At 45.0% G+C, this 16,895-nt stretch overlaps 1 protein-coding gene and 1 pseudogene across 1 annotated transcript; one reads left to right on the top strand and one right to left on the bottom strand.

The window, feature by feature from the left end:
• Positions 1-2,930: 2,930 nt before the first annotated feature.
• On the top strand, positions 2,931-8,643 carry NDUFC1 (NADH:ubiquinone oxidoreductase subunit C1). The gene is made up of 4 exons (XM_041760274.1): positions 2,931-3,090; positions 3,456-3,559; positions 6,277-6,356; positions 8,330-8,643. The coding sequence occupies exons 1-3, from the start codon at positions 3,006-3,008 to the stop codon at positions 6,334-6,336; spliced, it is 249 nt and encodes an 82-aa protein (XP_041616208.1). The 5' UTR covers positions 2,931-3,005; the 3' UTR covers positions 6,337-6,356; positions 8,330-8,643.
• Positions 8,644-15,207: 6,564 nt separating this feature from the next.
• On the bottom strand, positions 15,208-15,991 carry LOC121493856 (annotated as a pseudogene).
• Positions 15,992-16,895: the final 904 nt, after the last annotated feature.

The following is a 16,895-nucleotide window of genomic DNA, read 5'->3' as shown; positions in this document are numbered from 1 at the left end:
AGAGGCAGAGACACAGGCAGAGGAAGAAGCAGGCTCCATGCAGGGAGCCCGACATGGGACTCGATCCTGGGTCTCCAGGATCATGCCTGGGCTGAAGGCAGCACTTAACCGCTGAGCCACCCAGGGTGCCCCCTTCCGACTTTTAAATAAAAATTTGCAGATAAACTGGGGTTCCTGGGTGGCTCAGTCTGTCAAGCATCTGCCTTCTGCCTGGGTCATCATCTCAGAGTCCTGGGATCCAGCCCTACAAGGATCTCCCTGCTCAGCAGAGAGGCTGCTTCTCTCTCTCTTCCTCTGCTACTTCCTACCACTCACTCTTTCTCTGTCTCTCTCTCTCTCAAACAAGTAAATAAAATCTTAAAAAAAAAATAGGTGTGCGGATATATCAGAACTACATCCCTCTCCAGATGCTGAATTTGATATATGAAATTCTCATGCATCATAAATCAATAAACGTAAGTGTAGTGACCTTCTATTTTATACTCTTTCAACTCTTGCTCTTCTCTCACTCTCCCTAGAAATGAGAAGTCAATTGAGTAAGATGTTGCCCAATGGAAAAAATCTGGGACTAGAACTGTAGTTTTTTAGCTGCTAACTCAAATCCTTTCCCCTTTTGCCTAGGTCATAAAGGTTTTAGCATTCAAACTCTGGAAATGCTTAAGTGCATGTCATGTAGCAACTTCTACCAAAATATCTGTGGCTATGAGCTCCTGGCCGGAATTGCTTCATCAGGATTCTTCTCAAGATGGAGTTTCACCTACAGCTGCCTCCTCCCAAGTGTAGGGTTCCATCAGCTCTAACACGCGGAGAGGAATGTACTTGTATTTCATCACTTTCCCAAAATATACACAAGTAAAAGGATACAGGAACCAAAAGAACAAACGAGCTTTTTCCACCAGCAGTACTGAACTTGGTAATTTGCTTCCTGGCTCTGTATGCTCTGACTAAACACGGCTTCTGTTTCGACTTGTTAGATACTAGCAAAAGCTGTGTCAGGACAAGCTTCCAAGGGACGATGTAGAAAGAATATTCAACTGTCAGGTTGCTGAGCGGACAAGAAGTTGAGAACCAACAACTGACTCAGCATGTTAGTTGGGTGGTTTGCTTACTTGAGCATGAGGCCAGGAAGCTCAAACCAGGTTACAAACTATAATGTGACTCACAGTTAGCAATCTAGTTAGCCATTCAATTGCATGTAAAAATGAACAAGAAAGCATCGTACGATGATTTTATTCATTGGACAATAATTATTATTTTTTTCCCAGTAATATTGCTGAAGAAAACAGAGAGATGGGCATCTGGCTAGGTCAATCAGTAGAACATGAGACTCTTGGACATAGAGTGGTGAGTTCAAGCCCCATGTTGGGCACAGAGCTTACTTGAAAAGGAAGAAAGAAAAACAAAATTAAAAAAATATATAGAGAGAAGGAAAAGAGATTTGCTAATATTCATTGTGCTTTTATTTTTTCGTATTTTAAACATTGTGTTTATTTTTTCATGAGAGATATATAGAGAGAGGCAGAGACACAAGCAGGCTCTATGCAGGGAGTCTGATGTGGGACTTGATCCTGGGTCTCCAGGATCAAAAGCCTCGCAGCTTTTGATTTTTAGGCAAATTACTTACTGTCTCTATGCCTCAGTATTACAGCTGTAACATAAACCCTATCCTATGTGGTCCTTGGGGAGCTTAGAAAGTATCTGGTAGTCGTAAACAATTTGATTTTGCCCACCGAAGACATTGTACTGCTGATAAGCTTTATCTTTCATAATTGAGCCAGATTTTGTGCAGTCACTTCTCAATCCAATCTGATATCTAAATGCCATGAAAAATATGTATATATGTAATAGAAATAATTTAACACTATAATCTTTTAAACTTAATGCCATTTAGGAAGATTTTAAAAGCACAAGGAAGGGCAGCCCAGGTGGCTCAGCGGTTTAGCACCTGCCTTCAGCCCAGGGCGTGACCCCGAGGTCCTGGGATCGAGTCCTGCGTCGGGCTCCCCGCAGGAAGCCTGCTTCTCCCTCTGTCTCTCTGTCTCTCATGAATGAATAAATAAAATCCGTAAAAAAAAAAAAAAAATAAACTCGCCTCTTGTAACCTTGTTCTCTACAGCTCGGGGGCTCGGGACTGGTGGAGGCTGCCAGGTGGGCTACTGAGGATCAGCAGAGCTGGGCTCAGAAGACCCCAATCTGAACCCCACCTCCCCTGGCTGTGGGATCCTAAGCCTGAGCAGGTGAGGGCAGGGCAGGGCACTTCCGAAATACGAAGAATTCTCTCTTTTCCTCGCAGCCTCGGGAAGCTTCACTAGGATAGTGCGTGTGAACAGGCTTCCGGAACTAAGGTCTTTCCAAATAGACGGTATGTCCCCTTGCACGAGCCAGTTGCCTTCTTGGAGCTTTATCTGTAACCTGAGGATAGTAAGGCCTGTCAAGCGGTCGTTATGAAGGTGAAAGGAAATGATGCATAGAAACCAGTAGGATGCATAACGCACAGCGTCAGGAACACAGAATGCAAAGTGCTAGTTGTTGCTCGACGCTTCATTTTCAGTTTTCTGGCTCATGTTGCAAGATTTTACTAAATCTGGGCAGCCCGGGGGGGGGGGGGCGGTCAGCGGTTTAGCTCCGCCTTCAGCCCAGGGCGTGACCCTGGAGACCCGGGATCGAGTCCCACATCGGGCTCCCTGCAGGGAGCCTGCCTCTCCCTCTCTCTGTGTCTCTCATAAATAAATAAAGAAATAAAGAAATAAGTATCTTTAAAAAAGAAAAAAAAGATTTTTAGTAGATCTGCTGAGTATCCCTGGGGCAGGAGCCTGAAACGGGGCAGCCAAGTGGATAAATGGCCCCCCCCCCCCTCCACGTTCCACCACCGCCTCCCGAGGCCCATTCCACCCACCAGGCGAGGCCGCCCCGCCCGCGAGCTCCCGCCGCGCTCCGCCAGGGGGCGCCCGGCCGCCCCGCCCCGCGGCCCCGCCCCCGAAGGAGGCGGAGCCTCGCCCGGCAAGATGGCGCCGCCCGTGCTGTCCCGCTCGGCCTCCCGGCTCCTGGCTCCGGCCCGGCTCCTGGCTCCGGCCCGGCTCCCGAGCGCCTGTGAGTGCTCCTGGCGGCGCAGGCTGCCCCGGCCTGCCCGTCTGCCGCCCCCGGGGCGGGCCCAGCCGGCGGGGACGCGGGGTCGGGGCCGCGGATCGCAGCGCCGACTCTAGGCTCGGCGTCGCCCGCCGCCGCCCTCTCTCGGTCCCTGCGAACGGCCTTCGGGGCCCCCGAGAGCCGGCGGAGGCCAGTGCCCGGGCGTGGAGGGCGGCGCGGAGGACGGGGGCGGCGGGCCCGCAGCTGCGAGCCCCGCTTCCGCCCGGGGTGGGGGCGGGGCGGCAGGCGAGGCCCACTTCCGCCGGGGGGGGGCGGGGCGGGAGGGTTAGAGACGCTGAGGCACCTGCGCGTCCGCTGTCCGCCTGCAGCTCGCGCGCGGTGGAAGTTCTACGTTCGGGAGCCGCCGCGGGACCGCCCCGACTGGCTGAAGGTCGGGCTGACCTTGGGCACCGCCGCCGCCCTGTGGATCCACGTGAGTTGGCGCCTCCGTGGTGCGCGGGCCCCGCTCGGTGGGGGGGCGGGGCGCGGGGCCGGGCCCACCCAGCCGCGGATTCGCGGAAGGGCTCAGCGCGTGCGACCTCACAGCGGAACCCGGGGACCAGCAGAGGGAAGGAAGATTGCAGCAGCCTCGGAGTTAGGCCGGTCGTTAGCTGGCAGTTTGAGGAGGGCTTGTCCTGTACCGGCGAATGAGGATGGAGGCTGCCCTTGGGTTCATTCATTCATTCATTCATTCATTCATCCCGAGAGACACAGACAGGCAGGCAGGGACACAGGCAGAGGCAGAAGCAGGCTCCCTGCAGGGAGCCCGACGTGGGACTCTAACCCGGGACCCCGGGGTCACGCCCTGGGCCGAAGGCAGACGCCCAACCGCTGAGCCACCCGGGCCTCCCTGCCGTTGGGTTTTACGAAGACGTTTTTTTTCCAGATGCTATACGGACACATCATCAATGGACAAGCAATACAAATTAAGCCCCACTAGACTCCCAAAACACAAGCTTTTAATCAACGTTTGGGTAAATGCACTGTTGGAAATCGTACTCTGTGTGTAGCAGCTTTTTATTTTCTCTTTACAGTATTACAAATGCTTTTTTTTTTTTTAAGATTTTATTTATTTATTCATGAGAGACACAGAGAGAGAGAGAGAGACACGCACACAGGCAGAGGGAGAAGCAGGCCCCATGCAGGGAGCCTGAAGTGGGACTCAACCCGGGACCCCGGGGTCAGCCCTGGGCCGAGGGCGGCGCTAAACCGCTGAGCCGCCTGGGCCGCCCTCCAAGTGCTTTACATATAAAAATTCACTTAATCTTTTTCAACAACACTGTGTAATAGGTACTGTTATCACTGACTTTTTATAGGTAAAGAAAACACTTGGAGGGGAATCCCTGGGTGACTCAGCGGTTACCGCCTGCCTTTGACCCAGTGCGTGACCCCGGGGTTCCGGGATCAAGTCCCGCATCGGGCTCCCTACACGGAGCCTGCTTCTCCCTCTGCCTGTGTCTCTCACGAATAAATAAATATTTTATTTAAAAAACAAAAAAAGAAAACACTTGGAGAAATCAGTTGGCTAAACCCGATTCTCCCTGACTTCAGAATTACACTGTAGACCACCGTGAAATACTGCCTCTCTGTAGACACCTTTTTTTGAAGTTGACTCAAAGGCTGTGTGCTATGTTAGTATTTAAGATTTGTTTGTTTTTATCTCATGGGTTTGGGGCTTTCTCCACTGCCTCCCATCTCCAATGCTTAGATCTCTCGTTTTGAATTTTCTCATTAAAATGGCTTGTTGATAATGGGAAGGAGTAAGAGATGGTGGACATGGTTTACAACATAACAATAGTAACTAATCCTTTCAAAAATAATATTTGTGGGATGCCCAGGTGGCTCAGTGGTTGAGTGTCTGCCGTGGGTTCAGGGCGTGACCCCAGGGTCTTGGGATCAAGGTCTGCATGGGACACTGTGGGGAGCCTGCTTCTCCCTCTGCCTGTGTCTCTGCCTCTGTCTTTCATGAGTAAATAATAAAATCTTTAAAAAAATTTTTTTTTTTAATTTTTATTTATTTATGATAGTAACACACACACACACACAGAGAGAGAGAGGCAGAGACACAGGCAGAGGGAGAAGCAGGCTCCATGCACCGGGAGCCTGATGTGGGATTCAATCCCGGGTCTCCAGGATCGCGCCCTGGGCCAAAGGCAGGCGCCAAACCGCTGCGCCACCCAGGGATCCCTAAAAAAAATTTTTAGTCTTAAAAAAATATTTGTTATAATTAATTTTATTTTTTTTTCTTTTATTATTATTTTTTTTTTATTTATGATAGTCACAGAGAGAGAGAGAGAGGCAGAGACACAGGCAGAGGGAGAAGCAGGCTCCATGCACCGGGAGCCTGACGTGGGATTCGATCCCGGGTCTCCAGGATCACGCCCTGGGCCAAAGGCAGGCGCCAAACCGCTGCGCCACCCAGGGATCCCCGTGTTATAATGAATTTTAATTTAAAGCTTTCCCCAAAAAGCTTGATTGCTGCCGAGAACTCTGAGTGTAATTGGATCTTTGCAGCAAATGTCACCCTTGTGTATCGACCATTGTTTTGGTTGCAGATTCTGTCAGACGGTGGTTCTAAGAAAGTTTCTATGTCCCGCGACATTGAATTAACACACAGACAATTGGGGATGGGGATGGTGACTCACAGTGTCCGGCATCTAAGGTTAGAGGTGTAACACAGCAACCAGGATGGGCCTCATTTAATGACTCCGTTCTGGTCGGTTGTGTTGGTTTAACTCCTCTGTAGTAACTTACTCTGTTACGTTAATTACCTGCTGAATGAAATAATTTATTTGACAGAAGTTGAATTTAAACTCATAAAGGGGACGCCTGGGGGGACTCAGGGCATGATCCCGGGGTCCTGGGACCGAGTCCCACATCGGGCTTCCTGCATGGAGCCTGCTTCTCCCTCTGCCTGTGTCTCTGTCTCTCTGTGTGTCTCTCATGAATAAATAAATAAAATCTTTTAAAAATAATAAATAAATAAAAATAAACTCCTAAAGGCTATCTTCTCCTCAAATTTAGTATGTTAGATTAAAATGAACTAGTATATACCATTCATAGTTTTTGGACTTGCATCTCTTAGCCTTTTATTTTTAACTAGAATAATTTATATATATATTTCTAATTCTAATTGTTATCTACTTCTAGCTAATCAAAAAACATAATGAAGATGTTTTAGAGTATAAAAGAAGAAATGGGTTGGAATAAACCATTGAAATACTAATATAGTAAGTATGCAATTTTATAGGATTAATAAATTATGCAAGTTAATTTGACCTCTTTTTAAATAATGTATTTTGGTTGATTTTTTTTATTGGGTTTATATATATTTTTGTTACTTCTTTTTTATTTTATTATTTATTTATTTTTTATTATTTTTAAATTTTTTATTATTTTTTATATATTTTTTTTTATTTTTATTTTTTTTTATTGTTACTTCTTTTAAGTAATTTCTAAACTCTATGTGAGACTTGAACTCACAACCCTGACATCAAGAGTTGCATGCAACTCCAACTGAGCCAGCCAGGTGCCCCTACTGAGTTTATACTTTTAGCACTGATATTCCTGTCTGTGACAAATTTATGAATTTTAATACCTTAGCTGAAGCATCTCTCAGCATAAATATTTTTAGCATCATTTTCAATCATGCTTTGTCTATGTTCAAAGAAAGTTGTGCTTAAGAATGAAATCAAAATCGTATCATTTTGTGAACCTAATGTATACAATGACTTCATAACATTGAAGACAAGTTACCATTATTCATGTATTTCTTAATATCTCTTTGTTATATGTGACACCTGAGTAAATTTCATGAGACTAGAAACCCTATTTTATTAATCATAATGTACTCAGCAAATTGCCCAGTGCTTGGGCCTGCTGGTAATTTAGTATTTTTAGAACAGGTGAATGTATGAGGGCAATAGATTGGGAAATCGTTTACCATATGACCATTTCTTTATGATTGTTACAACTAACACCCAATTGGACAGTTCCTAGTAAAATCTAGCTGTGAACAAGGTACTCTTCTCTGCATGCTCTGTGATTTAAAAGAAGGAATGAGGGACACCTGGATGGCTCAGCGGTTGAGCGTCTGCCTTTAGCTCAGGGCATCATCCTGGAGTCCTGGGATCCAGTCCCTCTTCAGGCTCCCTGCATGGAGCCTGCTTCTCCCTCTGCCCCTCTCTCTGTGTCCCTCATGGATAAATAAATAAAACCTTAAAAAAAAAGAAAAAAGAAAAAAGAAGGAATGAGTTTACTTTATATGTCTACATATATGTAAATGCATAGTTTATTTCTGAAAATCCTTTTAAAGAAATTTTACATTAATCTTTTTGCAAAATGAAAAATCACATACATCTCAGCTTTAATAAGGATTAGATTGATTTCAGTAGGTAACTTGGGGCACCTGGGTTGCTCAGTCAGTTAAGCATCTGCCTTTGGCTCAGGTCATGATCCCAGGTTCTAGGATCGGATCGTGCCAGCATCGCGCTCTGTGTTCAGCAAGGAATCTGCTTCTCCTTCTCCCTCTGCCTGCTGCTCCCCCTGCTTGTGCTCTTTCTCTCTCTCTGTCAAATAAATAAATAAAAATCTTTTTAAAAAATAAAGTAGGTAAGTTATAATCTGCTTGATAATAGTAATCACTAGCATACACTTTTTTTTTTTTTTTAATACGTAACAACTCTCAAGCTCGGCTCTCTAGGGTTTGATTATCCAAATTTTTTCACTTCTCTTTTCCTATTAATATCACCTTGCTATCCCTACTACAGTCAGCCAATCAATTGATAAAAATGAAGTACATATTTAAATCAGGATGATTTTGCTACTCTTATAGGTCACATAAAAATTTTTTGCTAGGGGATCCCTGGGTGGCGCAGCGGTTTGGCGCCTGCCTTTGGCCCAGGGCGCAATCCTGGAGACCCGGGATCGAATCCCACGTCGGGCTCCTGGTGCATGGAGCCTGCTTCTCCCTCTGCCTGTGTGTCTGCCTCTCTCTCTCTCTCTCTGTGACTATCATAAATAAATAAAAATTTAAAAAAAATTTTTTTTGCTAAAACAACACAATTAAGGATTGATACTTTTTGTGGATTTTACTTTCTAGACTTTACCAGATACTCTAAGGTAAATTATTCAGAATGGTTTCAGTTTAATATTATTTCTGCTGGTTAATGATACAGTTTTAATTTTTTTCTCTTCGTTATAGGTATGCTCCACGTTGTGATTATACTAGTTCCTTTGGATTCAGCAACCTGTTAAGTTGTAAACATGAGAGAAAAAGTTATATGTGAATATGTGAATGTATGCCAACTCAGCATTTGTGTTTTGCATCTTTAAATGAAAAAATAAAAATACTGATGTATTCAGATTATGCATATTTTAACTATGTAGAAAATGTCAGTTCTAAAGTACATAACTTGAAGTATTCTGATGGAGAAAGTACCATCTGATAATGGGGTCGGTGGTAATAAGGGTACGTTGGTAAGAAAACTTGTTAAGGAGATAAATTAAAAATCGCTGTTAAAAAAAAAATCGCTGCTGAAGGATTTACTCCGTATACCAACTTTTCATTTCTAATCCAAATATTGTTGAGTGTGTTAAGGTGATAAAACTACATTATTTTTCAAAATACTTAAGAACCCAAATACTGTTTTCTTTGAGAGAAGCCATTCCGTTAAGTCAGAAAGGTGAATCGCTTACTCTTATTACTAGAGTGTTCTTACTTCCTTGAATTTCAATGATTGTCATTTGGATGGCTTTTGTACTCACCACTTATGGCACCGATTTGTTTTTTCTTTTTGTAATATGATTTAGCAAATGTCTGTGAAAGGGGGGGGAGAGGAAAGAGGGTTAATAGGTACAAAATAAAATACACTTCATTTATCCCTCATCAAAATCCTTTCTTGTGGGGACGCCTGGGTGGCTCAGCGGTTGAGCGTCTGCCTTCAGCTCAGGGCATGATCCTGGGGTCCCGGGATCGAGTGCCGCATCGGGCTCCCTACATGGAGCCTGCTTCTCCCTCTGCCTGTGTCTCTGCTTCTCTCTCGGTCTCTCATAAATACATAAATATAATCTTAAAAAAAAAATCTTCCTTTCTTGGCGGGAGGAAGGGAACCTTTCTTGTGTGTCAGTTAAGATTTATTTATATGCTGCTTCATTCATTTGTGACTTAAATGCTTAGGGTACCATACATTTGAAAGTTCATTATTAAGGTCTCCATTCTGATGTTAAGTGGAAAGACTTACTGTATTATAATTGGTTTTGTATGTGTTTTGGGCTGTGGCCAACACTTACTCTGGGAGATTCATGGCCTAATATCCTTGGAAGTCACTTCTGAACATAAATTGAGTTTAATATTATTTTTATTTTTATTTTTTTTTAATCTTAATTGCTCAGTATAGGTTATTTATTTATTTATTTATTTATTTATTTATTTATTATAGTCACACAGAGAGAGACAGCGAGAGAGAGAGAGGCAGAGACACAGGCAGAGGGAGAAGCAGGCTCCATGCACCGGGAGCCCGACGTGGGATTCGATCCCAGGTCTCCAGGATCGCGCCCTAGGCCAAAGGCAGGCGCCAAACCGCTGCGCCACTCAGGGATTCCTTGTTTAATATTATTTTTAGATTAATTATATGATGCAAGTTCAGTGAAAGACCAGATATAATAGTTACTATAAACTTTTGTTGACTTGGAGCCCTAGCTGATAGACCTAGACAGGACCTTGGGGGTTATATAGACCAATGTCATATTTATACAAATGCAAAAACCAGAGACGAAGAGTGATTTGAACAGCACTATGGTACATGTGATAGATTCCGAAGATGCCCATTGCCTACTCTTTGGAATCTGTATATGTTAGATTAAGTGGAAAAAATGAATTAAGATTACAGATGGAATTAAGTTTGCTAATCACTAAATTTGACACTTGAAGGGGGAGATTATCCTGGATTATTCATTTGGACCCAATGAAATTACAAGGGTCCTTGTAAGTGGAAGGGGAGACACAAGAGGGTGTCAGTGATGTGCTGTGAAAAAGACACAGCTGGCCGTTTCTAGCTTTGAAGGTGGAAGGGGGCCAAGAGCCGAGGAATGGCAAAGTCAAATTCTCCCCTGGAGCCTCTAGAAAGGAACACGGCCCTACTGACACCTTGATTTTAGTCCAGTAAGAACTGTGTTGGCTTTCTCACCTAAAACAAGCAAACAAAAAAAACCTGTAAGATAATAAATTTGTGTTGTTTTAAAACACTGTTGTGGTAGCAGTAGGGGACTAGCAGCACCACATGGTAATCGAAAACAAGCAGTCCAGGTATCAACTCCAAATCAAACCGTGTTCCACTAAAGGAAACCCTGAGAAATTCATCTCCCAAAAGGGAATTGAAAACTCCAAGACACTTGAAATTCCAGAAACTGATACCCTTAGTTGGAAATAAAATATAAACAATATCCACTCTATGTCAGGCTTTGCAAACCTAGCTGCCTCCCCGGTGTGGACCTCGATCTTGACTGCCTGTGTGACTCCAGGGGGAGCCATTCCTCGTGACCAGGGTGTCCAAAGGAACTTTCCTGTTACTGACGGACGCGTCCTGTCTGCTCTCCAGTATAGTAGCCACTAGTCCCGTGTGGCTGTTGAGCATTTGGAATATGATTAATGGGACTGAATTTTGAATATTTCATTTTCATTAACTTAAATGGCCACATGAGGCTGGCGGCCGCTTTCCTGGATAGCACGGATGTAGATCACTAACCTAGAGCCCTGTACACAGCGGCACTGGGAGAAATGCCTCCTAAGTTAAATACTGAAACCTCACTCCGACTGGGTTAAGCCAAAAAAGAGTTCCGAGGATACAGACCCCAAGAACAGGAATGCACCTGGGCCCAGTCATAATGGGTCTGGAACTCCAATGTTATCAAGACTTGCTCTTGGTCCTGCTGTCTGTTTTCTTTACACAATTTTCTAACCTGGTCCACATTGTAAGAGGCCACAGTCCATAGGTCCTAGCTTTACATCTTAGTTGAAGAACGTAGCTGGACGGAACAAGAATCATTCTGATTCTGAATTCCCAAGAGGAACTGTGGTCACATGATGGTTTCTTCAGTGATAATATAAGAGAGTTTCCATTAAAGAGAAGATGCAGACAAAATCCTTTAATGACAGTCAAGTTTTTTTGTTTGTTTTTTTATCAGATCAAAATCGGGCACCTGGGTGGCTCAGTTGGTCAAGCAGCTGCCTTCAGCTCAGGTCAGGATCCTGGGGTCCTAGTATCCTGTGATGGAACCCCAGGTTGGGCTCCCTGCTCAGCCAGGAGTTGGCTTCTCCCTTTCCCTGTGCCCCTGCCTCCCTCCCTCCCTCCTCTCCCTACCTCTCCTTCCCACCCCCTTATCCTCTTTCTCCCAAATAAACATTTTTTTTAATCTTTATTTATTTATGATAGTCAGAGAGAGAGGGAGAGGCAGAGACACAGGCAGAGGGAGAAGCAGGCTCCATGCACCGGGAGCCCGACGTGGGATTCGATCCCGGGTCTCCAGGATCGCGCCCTGGGCCAAAGGCAGGCGCCAAACCGCTGCGCCACCCAGGGATCCCTCTTTCTCCCAAATAAAGTCTTTTTTAGACAATCAGGTAGAGCTTTTTTCATATTTAGTAGTTGTGAGGTGGTCATTTATTTAGTCATTCATTCATTTTTAAGTAAGCTCTGCACCCAATATGGGGCTTGAACTCACACCTCTGAGATCAAGAGTTGCATGCTTTTCTGACGGAGCCAGCCAGGTGTCCCTAAATTATTTTCTTAAGTTGCCATGGAAAAAATAAGCTATATAAACTCAGTTGCAAGTATAAGAAGTAATAGGTTGAATTGTGTCCCCCCCCAAAAGATAAGAAGTAATAGGTTGAACTGCCCCCCCCCAAAAAAGATAACATCATAGTCCTAACCCTCAGTATCTCAGAATGTGACCTTACTTGGTAATAGGGTAACCACAGATGTAATTAGTTAGGATGGGCTCATACAGGCATGGAGTGGATCCTTAATCCGGTACGACTGGCATATTTAGGAGAAGAGACAGACACACGGACACACCGAGAAGACGGCCGTGTAATGATAGAGACAGAGATTGGAGTGATGCAGCTACAAGCCAAGGATTATTACAAACTCTGAAGCTGGAAAAAGCAAAGAAGGATTCTCCGCTACAGCTTTCAGAGCAGGCGTGGCCCTGCTGACATCTTGATTTCGAGCTTTGAGGGCCCCAAACTGTGAGAATCTCTTCCTGCTGTCCTGAGCCATCCAAATTTGTAGTAACGTGCTATGATAACCTTGGGAAAATTATACAGAAGTACTAGGGCATCTCATGTTTATTTTGCCAAAGAAGAGTAGGTGGAGAGTGTACTGAGTCACCTCCAAGAATAATTTAAGCATTTACCACCTTTGATGACCTTTCTCCGTCATTTTATCTAAATATTTTGGCCCATCAAAAGGGCATTTATCAGGGCTTTCTTCATTGCCAATTTGTCTTCCTAGGTACTCCTGTAGGTGTATCTATGTTGATCTATATAAAGCACACTTTATATTGATCTGTTGAAAGTACAGGTGATAGCCTAAGAATTTAATGTTAAGAAAAACAAAGCTGTGGGGGGCCTGGGTGGCTCAGCCAGTTAAACGACCAACTCTTGATTTCAGCTCAGGTCATGATCTCAAGTCCTGGGATTGAGCCCCTCATCTGCTTCTCCCTCTCCCTCTGCTCCCTGGCCCCCACTCCCACACTTGTGTTCTCTCTCTCTCAAATAAGTAAATCAATAGATTCTTTTAAAAAAGGAAGAAAAACAAAGCTTTTTCTAACTTTTGATGGAGTCCTGGAAATCACTCCGTCTTTGAAAATTCCTTTTAGTTTATAGTATTTAAGCCTTGAGTAAGTATGATTAATATTGCCAATACAGGCCCCTTACAATAGGTATTCAAGGCTAATATCTTCTTTGTCAACAATCACAATTAGGTAGAGTCCATTTTAGGTAAGCCGAATTATTTCTGACCCTTGATTCTTGTTTTCCCAACCAGACCACGAAAAATGTCAAGGATGTGCTCAAGGGCAGTATTATCAACAACGTGGCCAACAGCTGGGACACTATTGCCTGAGTTTCTCAGTCCTCTATCCAAAGACCCATGTTAAAATTCTCTTGTGTTTGGGAGAAACAGCTTACCACAGAGTGAATTTGACAACCCATGGGCATGTCCTCTCTTAGGAAATATTTCATCAAGATATGAAGATTTTGCCATCAAAATGGAAAGCCACATATTCTGCAGGAGCAGTAAAGTAGGTAGAAAAGTCCCCTTCAATCCAGGAGGCACTGAGGTTGGGGTGCTTGGCTGGCTCAGTCACTGGAGCACAAGGCTCTTGATTTCAGGGTTGTGAGGTCGAACCCCACGTTGGGCACAGAGCTTACTTGAAAAACAAAAACAAAACAAAACAAACAAACAAGAGGCATTAAGCTTTTAACTAAGATGGATAGGACCTGGAGAGTGGCACTATTTATCTCACAATTCTGGCCTCTCTCAGCTGGCAAGGCCTCACCCAGCATAGAGGACGTGATAGACACCCCACTAGATCTTACCATATGATAAGAGAGTGGAATACAATGGGTCCTGTCGTGTGTGCATTGAAAAGCAGCAGAGGGACGCCTGGGTGGCTCAGAGGTTGAATGTCTGCCTTCAGCCCAGGGCGTGATCCTGGAGACCCGGGATTGAGTCCCACGTTGGGCTCCCTGCATGGGGCCTGCTTCTCCCTCTGCCTGTGTCTCTGCCTCTCTCTCTCTCTCTCTCTCTGTCTCTCATGAATAAATAAAATCTTAAAAAAAAAAAAAAAAGGAAGGAAGAAAGAGAAGAAGGAAGGAAGGAAGGAAGGAAGGAAGGAAGGAAGGAAGGAAAGAAAAGCAGAATATGGTAAAAGGAGCTTTGGGCTCCAGCTTGGGCTGGTAGCCGGAATCTAGCAACGCCTCCTCCAACTAGGTGAGCTCGTTTCCTACTTAATGTGCCTTAGGGCTCACATGAACCCTATGAATAAAGGAATTATCCACATTTTACTCAGACCAGTAAAACAGACTGGGTATCTGGCTCCAAAACTCACACTTCCAACCACACTACTATACTACCTCAGTGTTTCTCATGAGTGATAATAAAGGAATAAGCAACATTACCCAATATCCCTTGGGATTGTCAAGAGGATGGAGTACAGAAATAAATGAGGCAATACTTTAGGAAAAGCTTTTAAAGTCCTATACATGTGTGTTATTCTTGCATCATTTAAACCAATCGGTTTGCGTTGTTAAAACTAGTTTGGTTTTAGGGGTCCCTGGGGAGCTCAGTTGGTTAAGCATGTGCCTTCAGCTCAGGTCATGATCTCAGGGGCCTGGGATCCAGGCCCTCATTGGGCTCTCTGCTCAGTGGCAGTGGCAATTCTGCTATTCCCCCATCCTCTGCCTCTGTGATCTTTCTCACTCTCACTCACCTCAAATAAATAAATAAAATATTTTTTTAAAAAACCTAGTTTGGTTTTAACCAAAGGCCTTAGATTACATTTATTATTAATATCCGATCGGAGATTTCTTTGTGATCATTGGCCCCACTGACAGTGGGCTTGGTAGCTACCTCTGAGAAAAGGTGGTTCTCCGCCTCATATACCTGCGACTGTAACATCTCTGTGATAGCAGAAATCTTGTCTTGTTCCTTGGAGAGTGCCTTGGAACGGTGCCTACCGTAATAATACTCGGTAAGGATTTGTGAGATAAATTACGACCAATCTCCAGCGTCTAGCACGGTCTGTAGCATCTTGTGAGCATTTTGACACCCACTTAGAGTCTGACAGATGGGGTGACTACTATGCAACCTGGAGGTGATCCAGAAGACCTCAGACTATCCCAGAAAGAGAATACAACTGCACTCTGAAGAGGAGCCTAGAACAGTGTCCCCAGAGCCACCATCATTTACAAATATTTACTCAGAAAAAAAAAAATCCTTTTTTTTTTTTTTTTGCTTTTTAGAAACTGTTTATTTTCCATCAACCTTATTTCCATTTTGTTTGCCTCTGTAGAAGAGCAGCTTAAGACCCCTCCGCAGTTGTTCCTATGCACTCAGTGGCCTGAGCAGCAGGAGCTGCAGACCAGTCCTTGGGGGAGGGGGGCTGAATAGGTGCACAGGGCCCCAGGCCGCCTGCAGACCATCTGCGACTTCAGGCTGGGTTGCAGTGACTCAGGGGCTGGAGCCGTCCACTCACCCTGAACTTCCTCCTTGGTCACAGCCTGGTCAGCAGCTCTTCCTTTTCCATCTCCCCAGGATCTCCGCAGAAGCAGACATCAGGCATGACTTCCCATGGGTGCTCAGGGGACACGGTGCCACACACACTCAGGATCTCCCGGGCCAGCACCCCACTGCGTGAGCTCCCTTGGTTGCAGGGATGGCAATGCCCACGCAGCGGAGGGTCTGTGTTAGAGCCACGGGAGGCAGGCTAAGGTGAGGCCTGGGGATCAGCCCTGGGATTGGTCACCGCCAGAAGCCTTGGCTCTCAGAAGGCTGCCTGGATCAGCTTAGCGAAAGTTCCAGGAGCAGAGAGGCCAGCAATCGGAGTGGCTCCCGCGGCAGCAGCAAATTCCGGATTCCTGGATGATGTGACACAACAGCTGGGATTTCAATGCCAACAAGGGCACCAGCTGCCAGCAGAAGCTTCTCCCGGGTTCTCTTCAGATTTAGGAGGTAGATACCATCACTTTTCCCTGTGACTGTTCCATTTGGAAGTCAAGGTCAGTACCACCGAAGTGGGTTCCTGCTGCAAGGAAGTTGAGGGCCTCCAACTCCGTCATTTGCAGAACATCAAGGGCCCCAGACATTGTGAAAGTTTCCCCTGTCATATTGCAAAACATATATGGCAAAACAACGCCATATGGACCCTTCCCTGGGTAGCAAGGAAAGGCAGAAAAAAAGAAACATTTTAGGGGAGCTTCTGACACACTAAATAATAATATAACGCACGCATTAATTCATTTAATGCATTTATTGCCTTTGACTACTTCTCCCTGGCAACCAAGTAAAAATTCATCGCCAAGTATACCAGGGAATGAATGAGCCATAGTGGAAGGCAGATTTGATTTGATTCGTCCGTTGGTCCTACCAGCTAGCAGTGCACTAAACATCCCACACCCCACGGAGATAGCTAATCTCTAGTTGCCAACGGATGTGTGCCTGATGCTGCTCAACGTAGTAAATGCACTAACCTGCCTTCTGCTACTATCAGGACTATCTCCTTGGTGGAGGCCTAGCCCCTTCTCACACTGTCTGGAAACCAAAATTTGATCTCTCGTTACGTACAGATCACCTAATTGCTCTTTTTTTTTTTTTTAAGATTTTATTTATTTATTATTTATTCATGGGAGACACACAGAGAGAGGCAGAGACACAGGCAGAGGGAGAAGCAGGCTCCATGCAGGGAGCCTGACGTGGGACTCGATCCTGAGTCTCTAGGATCAGGCCCTGGACTGAAGGTGGGGCTAAACCGCTGAACCACCCGGCTGCCCACCTAATTACTCTTATTCAAAAGTTTCATCACTAGGGATAGCTAGCTACTCTGAGTATCAAAAAATCAGTTCTGATCATTGACTTTGTATTCTTCCAGTGAGAGTATGTCAAATATTACTAGAGTTGGGTGCAGAAGTAGAACCTCTAAGGAGTGTTTATTCGCACAGCAAAATGTGCAAATGTGCCTGTAACATGCCAAGAGAACTTGACACTAGAAGA

Source organism: Vulpes lagopus, chromosome 6 (assembly GCF_018345385.1).
Source record: "Vulpes lagopus strain Blue_001 chromosome 6, ASM1834538v1, whole genome shotgun sequence".
Classification (NCBI taxonomy): Eukaryota; Metazoa; Chordata; class Mammalia; order Carnivora; family Canidae; genus Vulpes; species Vulpes lagopus.
The sequence above is the reverse complement of the archived record's forward strand: the minus strand, read 5'-3'. Positions and strand labels throughout refer to the sequence as shown.